At 44.4% G+C, this 12,898-nt stretch overlaps 1 protein-coding gene across 3 annotated transcripts in view; it reads right to left on the bottom strand.

Moving 5' to 3' along the window:
* RPGR (retinitis pigmentosa GTPase regulator) overlaps positions 1–12,898 on the bottom strand; it is a 427,988-nt gene that overhangs the window by 88,183 nt on the left and 326,907 nt on the right. The window contains exon 14 of one of the 3 annotated variants that reach the window (XM_069204236.1): positions 11,513–11,644. The exons of 1 other annotated variant lie outside the window; for it this stretch is intronic. In XM_069204236.1, coding sequence (XP_069060337.1) covers positions 11,513–11,644 — 132 coding nt within the window. The remainder of the gene's footprint in view (positions 1–11,512; positions 11,645–12,898) is intronic. One more of the 3 variants, XM_069204237.1, reaches the window with a different exon arrangement.

Below are 12,898 nucleotides of genomic sequence, written 5' to 3'. Positions count from 1 at the left end.
CAGGCAGTCAGGCTTATTTCAAAGGCAATGTGTAAAGTATTTGTACCAAAACACACAATAATACAGCGAAAACACACAAAAATGGACACCACATCAGTTCAGAAAAATAACCAATATTTATCTAAATCAAACAAGACCAAAACGACAAAAATCCACCATACAAAAGTAAAGTTATGAATTTTTAAAATAATAGATTCTTACTCCATAGAAAACAATGGAAATGTTGTTTATCTGGTGTGCATCAAAAATAAAGCCGCACAGGCGAGGATGCGTCAAAAAAATCATCAATGGGTCTTTTTTCTCTCCCGCAAGGGAGCGATGAGTCTGGATGAAGCACCTCGGATCCGCGCAGGTTCACGTTGATTTTGATGCCCAGCGATGATGCATGTGAAATCCGGCTGCACGGTGATGAAAAACCGCACTACGTGGGGTTTGCGTTGTTTTTACCAGCCGCAAGCGGGTGTTCGCCGTTTCTCCAGCCGTGATGCAGGTGATGTGTTGATTTTCCAGCCACAATACATGTGGTGTGTCGATTTCAACGTAAGGTTGGTGGCGCATCATTTTTACAGCTGCGTTGCAGGTGGTGCATCAAAATTTGCCCTGCATGGCTTCCTGTTTATGGATTTCAGTCCTTGTTCTACCAGCTTCACCATTCCAGGGCCCAGGGACTGGATAGGGCAGCACTTGGAAGGGCAGGAGTCTCAGCAGAAAGTCCAGATGCAGGCAGGGGAAGTCTGTGAAGGGCCTTAGACTTCAAAACAGGAGGCAAGCTTAGTTCAAGCACTTGGAGACACTCCACAAGCAGAAATATACCACAAAGTCCCGTCTTTGTCCTCTTTCAGGCAGAAGCAGCAACTGCAGGCCAACCCAGCAAAGCACAGTCGGAGGCAATGAGGCAGTACTCCTCCTCCAGCTCTTCACCTTGGCAGAGGTTCTGCTTGGTTCCAGAAGTAATCTGAAAGTCTGGGGTTTTGGGCCCACTACTTATACCCCCTTTCTGCTTCTGAAGTAGGCAAACTTCAAAGGAAAGTCCCTGTAGTTAATAAGACCCTGCCTTGCCCAAGCCTGGCCCCAGACACACACCAGGGGGATGGAGACTGCATTGTGTGAGGGCAGGCACAGCACAATCAGGTTTAAGTGACCACTCCTCTCTCCACTGTAGCTCAAGTGGTCTATCAGGATATGCAGGCTACACCCCAGCTCCCTTTGTGTCACTGTCTAGTGGGTATTCACAAACAGCCCAACTGTCAGTCTGACCCAGACAGGGAATACACACAAGCAGGCAGAGTTACAGAATGGTTTAAGCAAGAAAATGAGCACTTTCTTAAAGTGGCATTTTCAAACTGACAATCTAAAAAACAACTTTACAAAAAGGTGTATTTTTAAATTGCGAGTTCAGAGACCCCAACCTCCACATCTCTATCTGCTCCCAAAGGGAAACTACACCTAAAAGATATTTAAAGGCAGCCCCCATGTTAACCTATGAGATAGGCAGGCCATGCAACAGTGAAAACAACGTTGGAAGTATTTCACTGTTAGGACAAACACATCAGTACATGTCCCACCTTTAACATACACTACACCCTGCCTATGGGGCTACCTAGGGCCTACCTTAGGGGTGCCTTACATGAATAAAAAGGGAAGGTTTGGGTCTGGCAAGTGGGGACACTTGCCAGGTCGAAATGGCAGTTTAAACCTGCACACACAGACACTGCAGTGGCAGGTCTGAGACATGTTTACAGGGCAACTCATGTGGTGGCACAATCAGTGCTGCACGCCCATTAGTAGCTAACGATATTGTGCACCTCCACAGTGCACTGCTTATGACCTCACTTATTACATCAATCACAAAATCTTCAATGACACCACTGATGAAATCATTGAATAACTAATAGTTTTTTAAACACTAATGACTCAAAAAGACATTTACTGATATACATCTAAAGGAACTGTTCAATAGCTTCTATACTGCTATTGAGTGTATGCTTTCGAACAACGCTTGGCCTCCGAAAGGTGTGTGTGTAGAATGTGGGCTCTCCATGAATAGCTGCCCACAGGACACAGGCTCCATTTAGTAATATCTTCACCAACTAACATAGATTGTGTAGGTAGTAGGTTCTCCCTGAAAAGCTGTGCACAGGGTGATGGCTGTGTGTAGCAGGGGCTTGGCAACCTAATGGGGCTTGGTTGTCTGGAGGGAGCGAACTCTCAGTGAAGAGCTGTGTACATGACAAGGGCTATGAGTAGCAGAGGCTTGGCCACCTAATGAAACTAGGGTGCATGGAGGGAATGGGCCCTCAGAGAAGGGTTCTGCTCAGGGCAAAGTCTTACATAGGAGTTTGACGCCCTAATGGGGCTGGAGTGTCCAGAGGGAGTGGGCTTTCCATGAAGAATTTTGCATAGGATGAAGTCAGTGTGTACTAGGAGATAGGGCATCTGAGGCTTGTGTCTCAAGAAGGAGTGACTTGAAAAGTAATTAATTTATATGAGCAAATACACTTATGTAATTTATGCTTTACATAATTATTTACATATTTCAACTGTTGTACTCATTTGTAGAGTAAAAAGAACATCAGTATAGTGGATAATGCCATCAGTGAAGTAATCAAACATGTCATGAGTGGAGAATTATATAAACTCATAAGAAGTGCATGGTGGAGGCGCAAGTTATAGTTAGCTCAGTAAACTATAACTGAATTTCATTTTTTTATTTTAGTTTACAATTGTATTTTTAACTCACATTTTCATCTAAATATAACCTCACTTCAACCTTTGTTTTTTGACTGAATTTCTAAGTTTTAATTAACATAAAGAGAGATATTAATATGAGACCCAACTCTAAAGTCACTTTAATATTTGTGTCAAAAATTTCTAGTTTTTTTAATTTAAAGTTACAAAATATTACCACTCCTAACTATAATGTCACTTTAACCTTCGGTGTTTTCAGTGAATTTCTATTGTTATGTATTACCAGAAAGTAAACTATAACTAACATATTTAACTTCATGTGGTAGACCACTGCTGAAGTAAGGAAGCTTGAGTATGTGAAGAAAATGAACTCCTCGTCAAGAACTGCTCAGAGGGCGCAGCCTCTGCTTAGTACTGGCTTGCCCATCTTATCGTCCTTGGGTGTCTGGAGGAAGTGGGCTCTCCATGAATAAAGAGCGGCAAACAGAGCGTATGCTGTGCATTGTAGTAGACTGCCCACTAAATGGGGCTTGGGTTTCTGGAGAATTTGGGCTCCATGCACAGTCTGCACACAATGTGCTGAATGTGCATAGTAAGGACTTGCCACGTATGTTTCTGGATGAAGTAGGCTCTATGCACAGACTGTGCACTGGGTGCTGATTGCATAGTAGTGGCATTCCCACCTACTGGACCTGGGTGTCTGGAGGGAACTGGCTCACCATGAAGAAAGGCAAAAAGAGCATAGGATATTGCCAACTTAATGGGGCTTAGGTTTCTGGAGGGAGTAGGCTCTACACACAGTCTGAGCGCTGACTGTGCATAGTAAGGACTTGCCTACTTAATGAGGCTTAGGTGTCTGGATGGAGTGAGATTGACGCACAGACTGTGCTGAAAGTCCTTAGTGGGGGGCCTGTCGACCTAATGGCGCTTCAATTTCTGGAAGGAGAAGGCTCCATATATAGGCCCTCATTACGAAGTTGGCGGTCGAGACCGCCATGCCGGCGGCAGCGGAAATTACCGCCACCGGCATGGCGGTCTCAACTGCCACAAAATGAACACAGTGGGGACCGCCACAGGAGGCCTTCCACCAACGCCAGGCTACCGCTGACAGGCAGCCTGGCGATGGCAGAATTCTTCAATCAGTGCTGCCCTCAGGATAAAGAACCCTTGTTCCGCCAGCCATTCCCTCACGGTTACACCCTTACTAAGGAAAGGCTGGCAGAAGGGGTGCTCCAGGGCTCCCCTGCCCATGCTGATTTACAGTCAGTGATCTGTGCGACGGGTGCTGCTGCTCCTGCCGCACAGCGGCATTGACGATGGCTCCATGTGGCCCAACACTGTTTCCGAATAAGGGCTGGCGGCGTCTCAAGGGGGCTTGCAGTCTGTGATAAGACCGACAGCATGAACACGGCAGGGATTCCCGCCGTGTTCATAATGATCCCCGTAGTCTGCATACTAAGCGCTGACTATGCGTAGAACTGTCTTTCTGACGTAATGGGGCTTGTAAGTCTTGAGGGAGCGAGCTCTACGCAAGGACTGCGCACTAAGCACTGACTCTGCCTAGTAGGGGATTACCCACCTAATGGGTTTGGGTCTTTGGAGGGAATGGGTTTTACGCACACTCTGCTGACTGTGCATAGTAGGGACTTGCCCACCAGATGAGGTTTGGATCTCAGGAGGGACTAGGCCCTATGCACAGTCTCCACACTCACTGCTGACTGTTTATAGCAGGCGCTTACCAACCTAATAGCACGTGCATATCTGGAGGTAGTTGGGTCTACACATAGTCTGGGAAATGAGCAGAGGCTGGAGTAAGGGCGTGTCTACCTAATGGGGCTTAGATTTCTTAAGGGAATGGGCTCTACACACAGTCTGCTCACTCAGCACTGACTGCGTAGTAGGGGTTTACCTACCTAACAGAGCTTGCACGTCTGAAGGAAGTCAACTATGCACAGTCAGCGTATTGAGCACAGAATGTGCATAGTAGGGGCTTTCCTACCTAATTGGGCGTAGGTCTCTTGAGGGAGTGGACTCTATGCACAGTCTACACACAGTGTTGACTGTGCGTAGTAGGGGCTTGCCCACCTAATAGCACTTGTACGTTTGAAGGAAGTGGACTCTATGCACATTCAATGTACTGAGCATAGAATGTATGCAGTAGGGGTTGCCCACCCAATGAGGCTTAGGTCTATTGAGGGAGTAGACTCTATGCACACTAAGTGCTGGTTTATGTGGAGTACTGGCTATACTACATAATGAGGCTTGTGTGACTGGAGGGAGTGAGCTCTATTCAAGACTACATAATGAGAACTGACTGTGCCTGGTAGAGAATTACCCACCTAATGGGACTTGGGTCTCTGGAGGGAATGGGCTCTACACACAGTCTCCGCACTCAGTGCTAACTGTGCATAGAAGGGGCTGGCCAACCTAATAGTGCTTGCAAATCTGACGGAGTGGGGTCTACGCACAGTCTTGGCACTCAGCATAGGGGCTTGCCCACTCAATGGGGCTTAGATCTCTGGAGGGAAGGGACTCTACACACAGTCTGCACACGCAGTGCCTACTGTGTGTAGTAGGTGCTTGTCCACCTAATAATGCTTGTGTGTCTGGAGGGAGTGGGGTCTAAGCAGAGTTTGTGCACTGAGCATAGACTGTGCTTAACAGGGGCTTGCCCACCTAATACAGCTTAGGTCCCTAGAGGAGTGGGGTCTACACACTCTGCGCTGACTGTGCTTAGTAGGGGATTACCCCTACTTGCAGGAGGTGAACGCTCTGCAAGTAGGCATAAGGGTTTGCCAAAGTAATGGGGCTTCACAGTGTATTGGGAGCACAGTTTCCATAAAGAGCTATGAACAGTCCAAATGCTGTGCTTTCATTTTTAAATGACTTTTGGGCCTCTCCCGATCCTGTTGATCTCTCACAGGAAAGCAGCACCTAAAATTCTTGTTTTAATTTAAGAAAGGGGGTGATTCCTCGCCTCCCCTTTCTCCCCCACATAGTCTAAGGCGGTAAGGGTATACCCTACTCTACCCTCTCCTATATATTTTAGTTTTAATATTCCGGACACAATGACTGAGTCTTGGCCAATGGGACTCCAGTGGGACAAACTGTCAACCTATCTATAAATTTAATTTTGAACCTTCATTTTTAAAAAACTATTGGACTGATTTACACCAAATCACAAAAAGCACACCTGGGTAAAGATCTAGCTTTGTGCCAAATTTGGAATAATTAAATTTTGGCTGTATCACTGGCTAAAATCTTCTATGGAAACTGCAGGAGGAAAAAACATTTTGAGACCCCCTTTATTTCTCAGCCCCACTTGACAGATCAGTCCAAAACCTTCGAGGAAGGAGCGGAAGTGTGTTTGTTTTTTTAATGTTAATTGAAGATTCATCAAATGGAACCAAAGTTATTAGCGAAACAATAAAACACTCTTCCTATGGAAACTAACTACACAATGGCAACCACCACTGTGAAAATAATTATATATATATATATATATATATATATATATATATATATATATATATATATATAGCCAATAGTTAGCTATAGTTAGGACCTGTTTACAATAGGAAAAGCATTTTGTGTTTTGCTAACAACTTTGGTGCGTTTTGACTAAACTTCTAGTGTCCTGGTCACTTCAGCTGCTGTATGGAAAGTTTTGGGGTCATCCGTCAAGCGAGAGCGAGAAAAAGAGGGGGCCGGGGGGGTCAAAACACGTTTTCCCCATGCAATTTGCCAAAGGGATTTTAAACATGATTACAGTCCGAACCGCTGAATGGAATTACACCAAATTTGGCGGAAAGCTAGATCTTGGTCCAGAAAGCTCTCTTTTTGTGCTTGGGTGTAAACCCATTCAGTAGTTTTAGTATTAAAGGGCAGAAAAATGTAGATACGTGGATCCTTCACACATCCACCCACGGTGGGTCATCAAATCCCAGAGAAAAGAAAGGCCATGATTGATGTCTGCAACCTGAAAGGAAATTTGTGGATGCCATTTTCTTTCTAGCATCGGGCAGGGAAATGAAAGAAACAATAAAAAACTGATAGCAGGGGTTAGGATACAGGTATCCTGACCCCAAAGGAGAGATGGATGGACAGATATTGACAAAAAAAAATTTATTTGGCCAATCTGTGGATCCATTGCTGCGCTCAGCATGGCCCCAGGTGTAAAATCGCGCAAAATAGTGAAAGATAAAACACCCACTCAGACACCAAAACTTGCAGCGCAGTGAATTTGAGAAAAAGTGCAGCACTGCTAATTAAACATTATTGATGAGAAAACTGCACATGGCGGGTGCAAGAGTTATAGTTTCCTTAGGGCACGAGTTACAGTTACTTGAAATAACTAACTATAACAGGTGAATTTTTATGGTTTTGTGTGTTTAAAATGTGAGCCTAACTATGACATCCTTGTAATCGCTTGCATTTTATGTGACTTTCTATGGGTTTTCTTAAATTCTACTTCCTAACTATAACGTCCCTGTAACGTTTGGTATATATATATATATATATTGTTTTCTTGTGATCCTGCATCTTCCAGTATATATATATATATATATATATATATATATGATACAAATTCACTGGAAAAAAACAAAGGTTACAGAATTTACTTGCACAAAACCAGAATTCAGCAGTTATAGCTAGAGTTATTTCAAGTAACTATAACTCACGGCCTAAAGTTTTACAGGAAATATGCCAGTGATATTATCAATGATATTACCAAAGATGTCATGAGTGCTGCAATATGCGGGGTAATTAGCAGTGCATGGCGAGGGCACAAGTTGTAGTTACCTTAGGCCCAGATTTATAATTAATTGAAATAACTAACTGCTGAATTTATCTAGTTTTGTGGTGTGAATTCAGAACCTAACTATAACGTCCCTGTAACCTTTGTTTTTTAAGTGAATTAAAAAATGTGCGGCTGGACTTGATGAGCGCGAGACTTGGCCTCAGGGCCTGTCTCTCTGGATGTGAGAGGGTGACTGGGTGTGAGAGTGGCTGTCTGGATATGAGAGGGTCTAGGTGGGTGTGAGAGGGAGTTTAGGAGGGAGCAGTTTTTACTGGTTAGTTAGTAAGTGCTATCTCATTAGGTGAATGGCCAGTGTGTGGGAGAGGCAGTGCACCCCCTCCAATGGCCGATTTCGGCACCAGTGACCCCATCCCTCGGGCCCTTTACAATTCAATGGGGAGGGTGTGTGGCATCCCTCCCAGGCCGATTTTAGCCCCAGGGACCCTATCCCGTAGGGCACAGCCTTAAAATAAAAATATCTGGGGGAGGGGTGAGAGGTGGCAGCGTGTACCCCCCGACCCCAGGCCGATCTCTGCCCAAGGGACCATCCCCCGGGGTCCAGCCTTAACATTTTATTTATTTTTCTGGGTAGGCAGGCTGTGAGCTCCCCCTCCCCCAGCTGATTTCAGCCCCAGGGACCCCATCCCTTGGCCTTAAAATATTATTCGTTTCTTGGGGGGTGGGGGGGGGGTTGGTGGAGGGGAAGCAGCATGGCCCCCTTCCCCAGAACGATCATGGACCTCGAGACTCCATCCCTCAGGGCCCGGACTTAACATTTAAATTTTTTTGGGGAGAGGGGCTGCTTGGCCCCCTTCCCTAGGCCGATCTTGTCACTTGACACTCCTTCCGGGTCGATCTCAGCCCTGGGGACCCAATCCCCCAAGCCCAGCCATATCACCTGGGTGACCCCGAGGGCACCCAGTGTGCAATGAGACCGGAAGGCCTCCGTGGTCCCAGCTGGCTCCTGCGGGAGCTGGCACTGCTGTCACAGGCAGAGAGGCGCAAAAGAGGCAGCTGTTTTCTCTGTTTCCCGGCCTGCATCTCTGCAGGTAGGGAAACAGAGTAAACCTTAGCTTCCAGCAAGTGAAAGCTGTTTGACAGCTCTCACTTTCTGGAACTGGAGTGTTTGCTCTAACTTCGTGGGAGCTGTCAAAGCACCCGCCATGTCACAGCAAACATCTATGTCCCGGAGGTGGGCACCCGGGGACATAGCAGGAGGAGGCCCTGGGGAGTGGTGGTCCCCAGGGCCATTATTGGGTCCTTGTGGCCCCCCTCCAATGTTTAACTGCTCAGGAGATGTGCTGGTACCCGGGACCAGGGGTCTGTTCAGTCCCCTTCATTATTTAAATTCAGCCCCAAGGAGTTGGTGGTCCCCGGCTGCTTCACCTTAATTTAAATGAATCGCCCCAGGGAGGTGGTGGTCCCCGGGGCTGAGGTGGGTGCGAGGCCCCCCTACATTCATTAATTTACATAGTCTCGGGGAGGTGGCAGTCCGTAGGGCTGTGAGGGGCATGTGCCCCCCCCTTAATATAAATGAATAGCTGCAGTGGTCTGAGGGGCTGCAGGGGTGGTGGGGGGCACCCCACATTCTTTAATTGGTTAGCCCCAGATGGGAGTCGGTCCCTGGGGCTGTCTGTGGCCCTCGCCATTGTTTGTATTTGTATTAAGCCCCGGGAAGGTGACGGTCCCCCGGTTACGTATATTCATAAGCCCTGACGAGGTGGTGGCTCCTGGGGCATAAAAATACCCTAAGAGGGGGACCCTGTGCACCGCCCCCTCCTTATTTTTACATGCCCCTGGGACTTGACCCACCCAGGGGCTTTACTAAAACAACGATGGGAGCCGACGCTTGTTTTTTTTTATTTTTTATAGTGGATTTGTAACTGCAGTGCAAATTTGTGGTAAAACTGTTTTTTTAAAAGTGCTTTTTTTGCCCGTGGGTTGTACCTATCTTTGCCCCTTTTCTTATTTTTATCCTTTTTTTAAGGACTCAGCTGAAGCCAAGCCACAAGATGGCCGAGCCACTTCCTTATTGAAGTGTTGGGAGCCAATCAGATCTCAGCACAAGATTGGTTGGGTTCGTGGAGCCTTCATGACCCTATATATACACAAATTTGTTTTTACACCAAATAACAAAAAGGGTTCTTTCTGGACCAAGAGCTAGCTTTCTGCCATATTTGGTGTAAATCCATTCAGGGTTCGACCGTATTCCTGGTCACATTCTCATGGAAATGAACACGCGGAAAACAGGTTTTGGGACCCTCCCCCTTTTTCTCAGCCCACGCTTGACGTATCACCCCGAAACTTTCCAGATAATAGGTGATGTCCGTATCATGTATTTTGGGAAAATTTTGTGAAGATTCGTCAACCGGCACCAAAGATATAGACAAGTAAAACAACACTTTTTCATAGAAACTTTGTTCTAACTATTACTACCTAGTGGCGACCGTCAACAAGTAATATATATATATATATATATATATATATATATATATATATATATGTACATATATGTATTTATTATCAGCCTCAAGGTTATTTTATTGATTCAGCTGTTAGTAATCTCTCTAACTGTTTTATCTGCAGTCAGATAACAAAGCTCCGGCATTTCTTCTCTCACAATCAGTCTTAGTGTCAAAATGTAAGCAACATTTGGTTACCTCCTTCCTTACAGGCATGTTTTGTGCGACAGCCCATGATCTTGCAGTGGTAATCAGTGCACACAGTTATCCAGGTAGGAAAATGGAAGATTCTTTTCATTTGTATTTCTGTTATTTGTTTTGTTATGCAACTAATGCCAACCTGCAGCTAAAAAAAAAAGGACGATCTGCCACATATGACAGAAATGTTGTGGTTTTAGTTTGTTACTGTCCTATAGCATACTACAATAGAGAGTAGTGTGGCAACGTGGAACTTTTAGTGTTTTCCAGCGAATGTGAGAAAATTGTGTTTTTTAAGCTTGATGTTGGGAGAGCACTCTAGAACAAAGAAATCTGTGAGATCCACTCAAGCTGCACCTCACAGAAGTTACGCACCTGGTGCTCTAGTTTTCAAAAAAGTCTGTGGTTGATAGGGTTCCCTAGATGCCCACCAACGCTGGGTCCAGATACTGCAGCCAAGTTGACCATCATGCATGTGCACAAAAGGACTATTATTAGAATCTCTCAATGGTCGCTAGGCCCAATTGTCAATGCAAAATTGTGCTGAAAGCTGTCAATTACAGTGTAATCTATGTAAAGCAATACCTGGTGTTTTCTCAGTAGTTTGCTTATGGTTAACTGCTTTCCCAGTATCAGAACTCTCAAAGATCTCAAACAAGACAAAAACATTATTCTATCTGTAGAAGATTTTTACAAATCTGTTGTGAATGCCTTCCCAAGATTTGTCTTTATCAATTTCACAGAAGAATATTTATGGAGAAGGTCACGAGAGCCTTCTCCATAAATCATGAGGTTAAACTGTTCAAATGAGTGAAGACATCTCAAAAACTTTAGAGACTTTGGGTCACCTAGGGATCAACAAATCGTAAAACTAACACGTTTTCTAAGCCAGGAGGCAAGGAGACATTTTGGAGAAATCTCTGTTATAACAAAAAATATATTTGATAAAAGCTGGACTGTAGAGCAAGCATTAAGACCTGGCAGTGCTTAATTTGTAAATAAAAAGGTATTGGTGCCCAAAGCCCTCCTCTTAAACATGCGGCTGCTGCAATTAAATATGGAAACCCAGAATACTGAGGCTTCGTAATCCTGAAGCCATCTTGGGCCTCTTCAATCCATATAAAGCCACTCCCTGCCCCTTCAGCTCACTCTAGCCACTTTCTACTTTCTCCCTTTGTGATGCTTTTTCGTTTTTCCCTTCCTCCGTCTTTCCCATATGTGTCTTTTGCTTGCAGCAAATGTTTGAGGTAGAACAATAAGCCCCGGCCCTCAAAAATAAGTGCCGGTGCTCAGCACCGGAAACAACAAGCACAAATTAAGCACTGAGACCTGGGCTAATATTATACCTCCAGGTAAGACATACCTGAACGTTTTTATCAATCTCTTCCATTTTGTCTGTGTTCTGGCTCACTGATGCAAGACTACTGCTGTTCCTCTCTACCTGGATGTCAGGATCTTGCAAGTCTATCTCTTGCTGGTGCTTCTGGGATTCCTGCTGGAGAATGTTATTTGCCATTATCAACTGGGAACTCTGTCAAATCATATCACAATTTCTTCAGTGTGGTTGGTCTTTGGAAACTTAACTTTATACAGTAACATGAACTGTATAAATCAATATGCTTAAAATATAATTACATTTGTTAGCAAACATTTAAGAACTATCCCTTACTTCCCTTTTTCAAATTGGTCTGCTGCTAAGCAAATAAACAATATAATTACAGCACATATAAAAATCTATGTTACACATTTCAAAATAGAATGACTGGCTAGGAATTAGGGCCCAGATGTACAATGGATTTATACTCATGAAAAGCAAAAGTAAAGCTTTACTAACTTCGCATAGATCAAAACATGTTTTTATTACCTAGTGAACTATTGTGACCTTATAAAGACTGACTATGCGCCCCAGATGCTAATGGATAAAAGATGTACTGCAACAGTAACAATGGTTATCACAAAACCATGGAATCTGTTTCCACTTTATCTGAAGCTGCACTTGCTGTTTAAAGGGAGCAAGTGATAGTGCTAGACGCCATGTCCAACTCCATGGTCACCTGCCTTACAAGACCCTTCTCATAACAATTCCTATTAATTTCCCGGGATGCGATATCAGGTGCATTGCAAATGCGATAGGGGAACCGAAGTCCGCTGTTTCAAGCAAGACTCCATCCATGCATTTTCAAGACTGTCACGCAAGGAGCTTTAGCAAGCTTCACGTCTTCAATAGTATTGTGATGGCAAGCGTGTGGCATGCATGTGGCTCAATGTATAGTGTTGCTTTAAGTAGTTTGGATCAATGGATTTGGAACAAATGAGAAGAATGATTACACAACCTTTTATATACTTGGATCCTACATTATTTAGTGAGAGTTCACATCCCAAGTGCAGCTAGAGCTTTTCCAAATGTGTTAAAAACAGATTATCTTGTAGACACACACTTGTACATTAATTTGGTACTTCCATATCATAAGCTGTTGTGGGAGCCCTTTTCCTTCAGTTTCCTTCAAAGAAGCACGGTAAACTGAGCTGTTCACATTCTTGGTGTACTTTTTAAACTAGGGCTTGCCCAGAGATTCTTGGAACCAACTTTGGTTTCCACCAAATTAAATACCCTTGAAACTTTTTTTTTTTTTTCTTATCCAACCCTTGTTTCTTTGAAATCTGCTACTTTTAAGCTAGCGATATCAATTTTATTTGGTTGCATTAACACATGTATCAAAACATTAACAAGTGCACGTTTCACACGTTT

This window comes from Pleurodeles waltl, chromosome 8, assembly GCF_031143425.1.
Source record: "Pleurodeles waltl isolate 20211129_DDA chromosome 8, aPleWal1.hap1.20221129, whole genome shotgun sequence".
Lineage (NCBI taxonomy): Eukaryota > Metazoa > Chordata > Amphibia > Caudata > Salamandridae > Pleurodeles > Pleurodeles waltl.
Note: the sequence above shows the minus strand (reverse complement) of the source record. Positions and strands in the feature narration are given on the sequence as shown.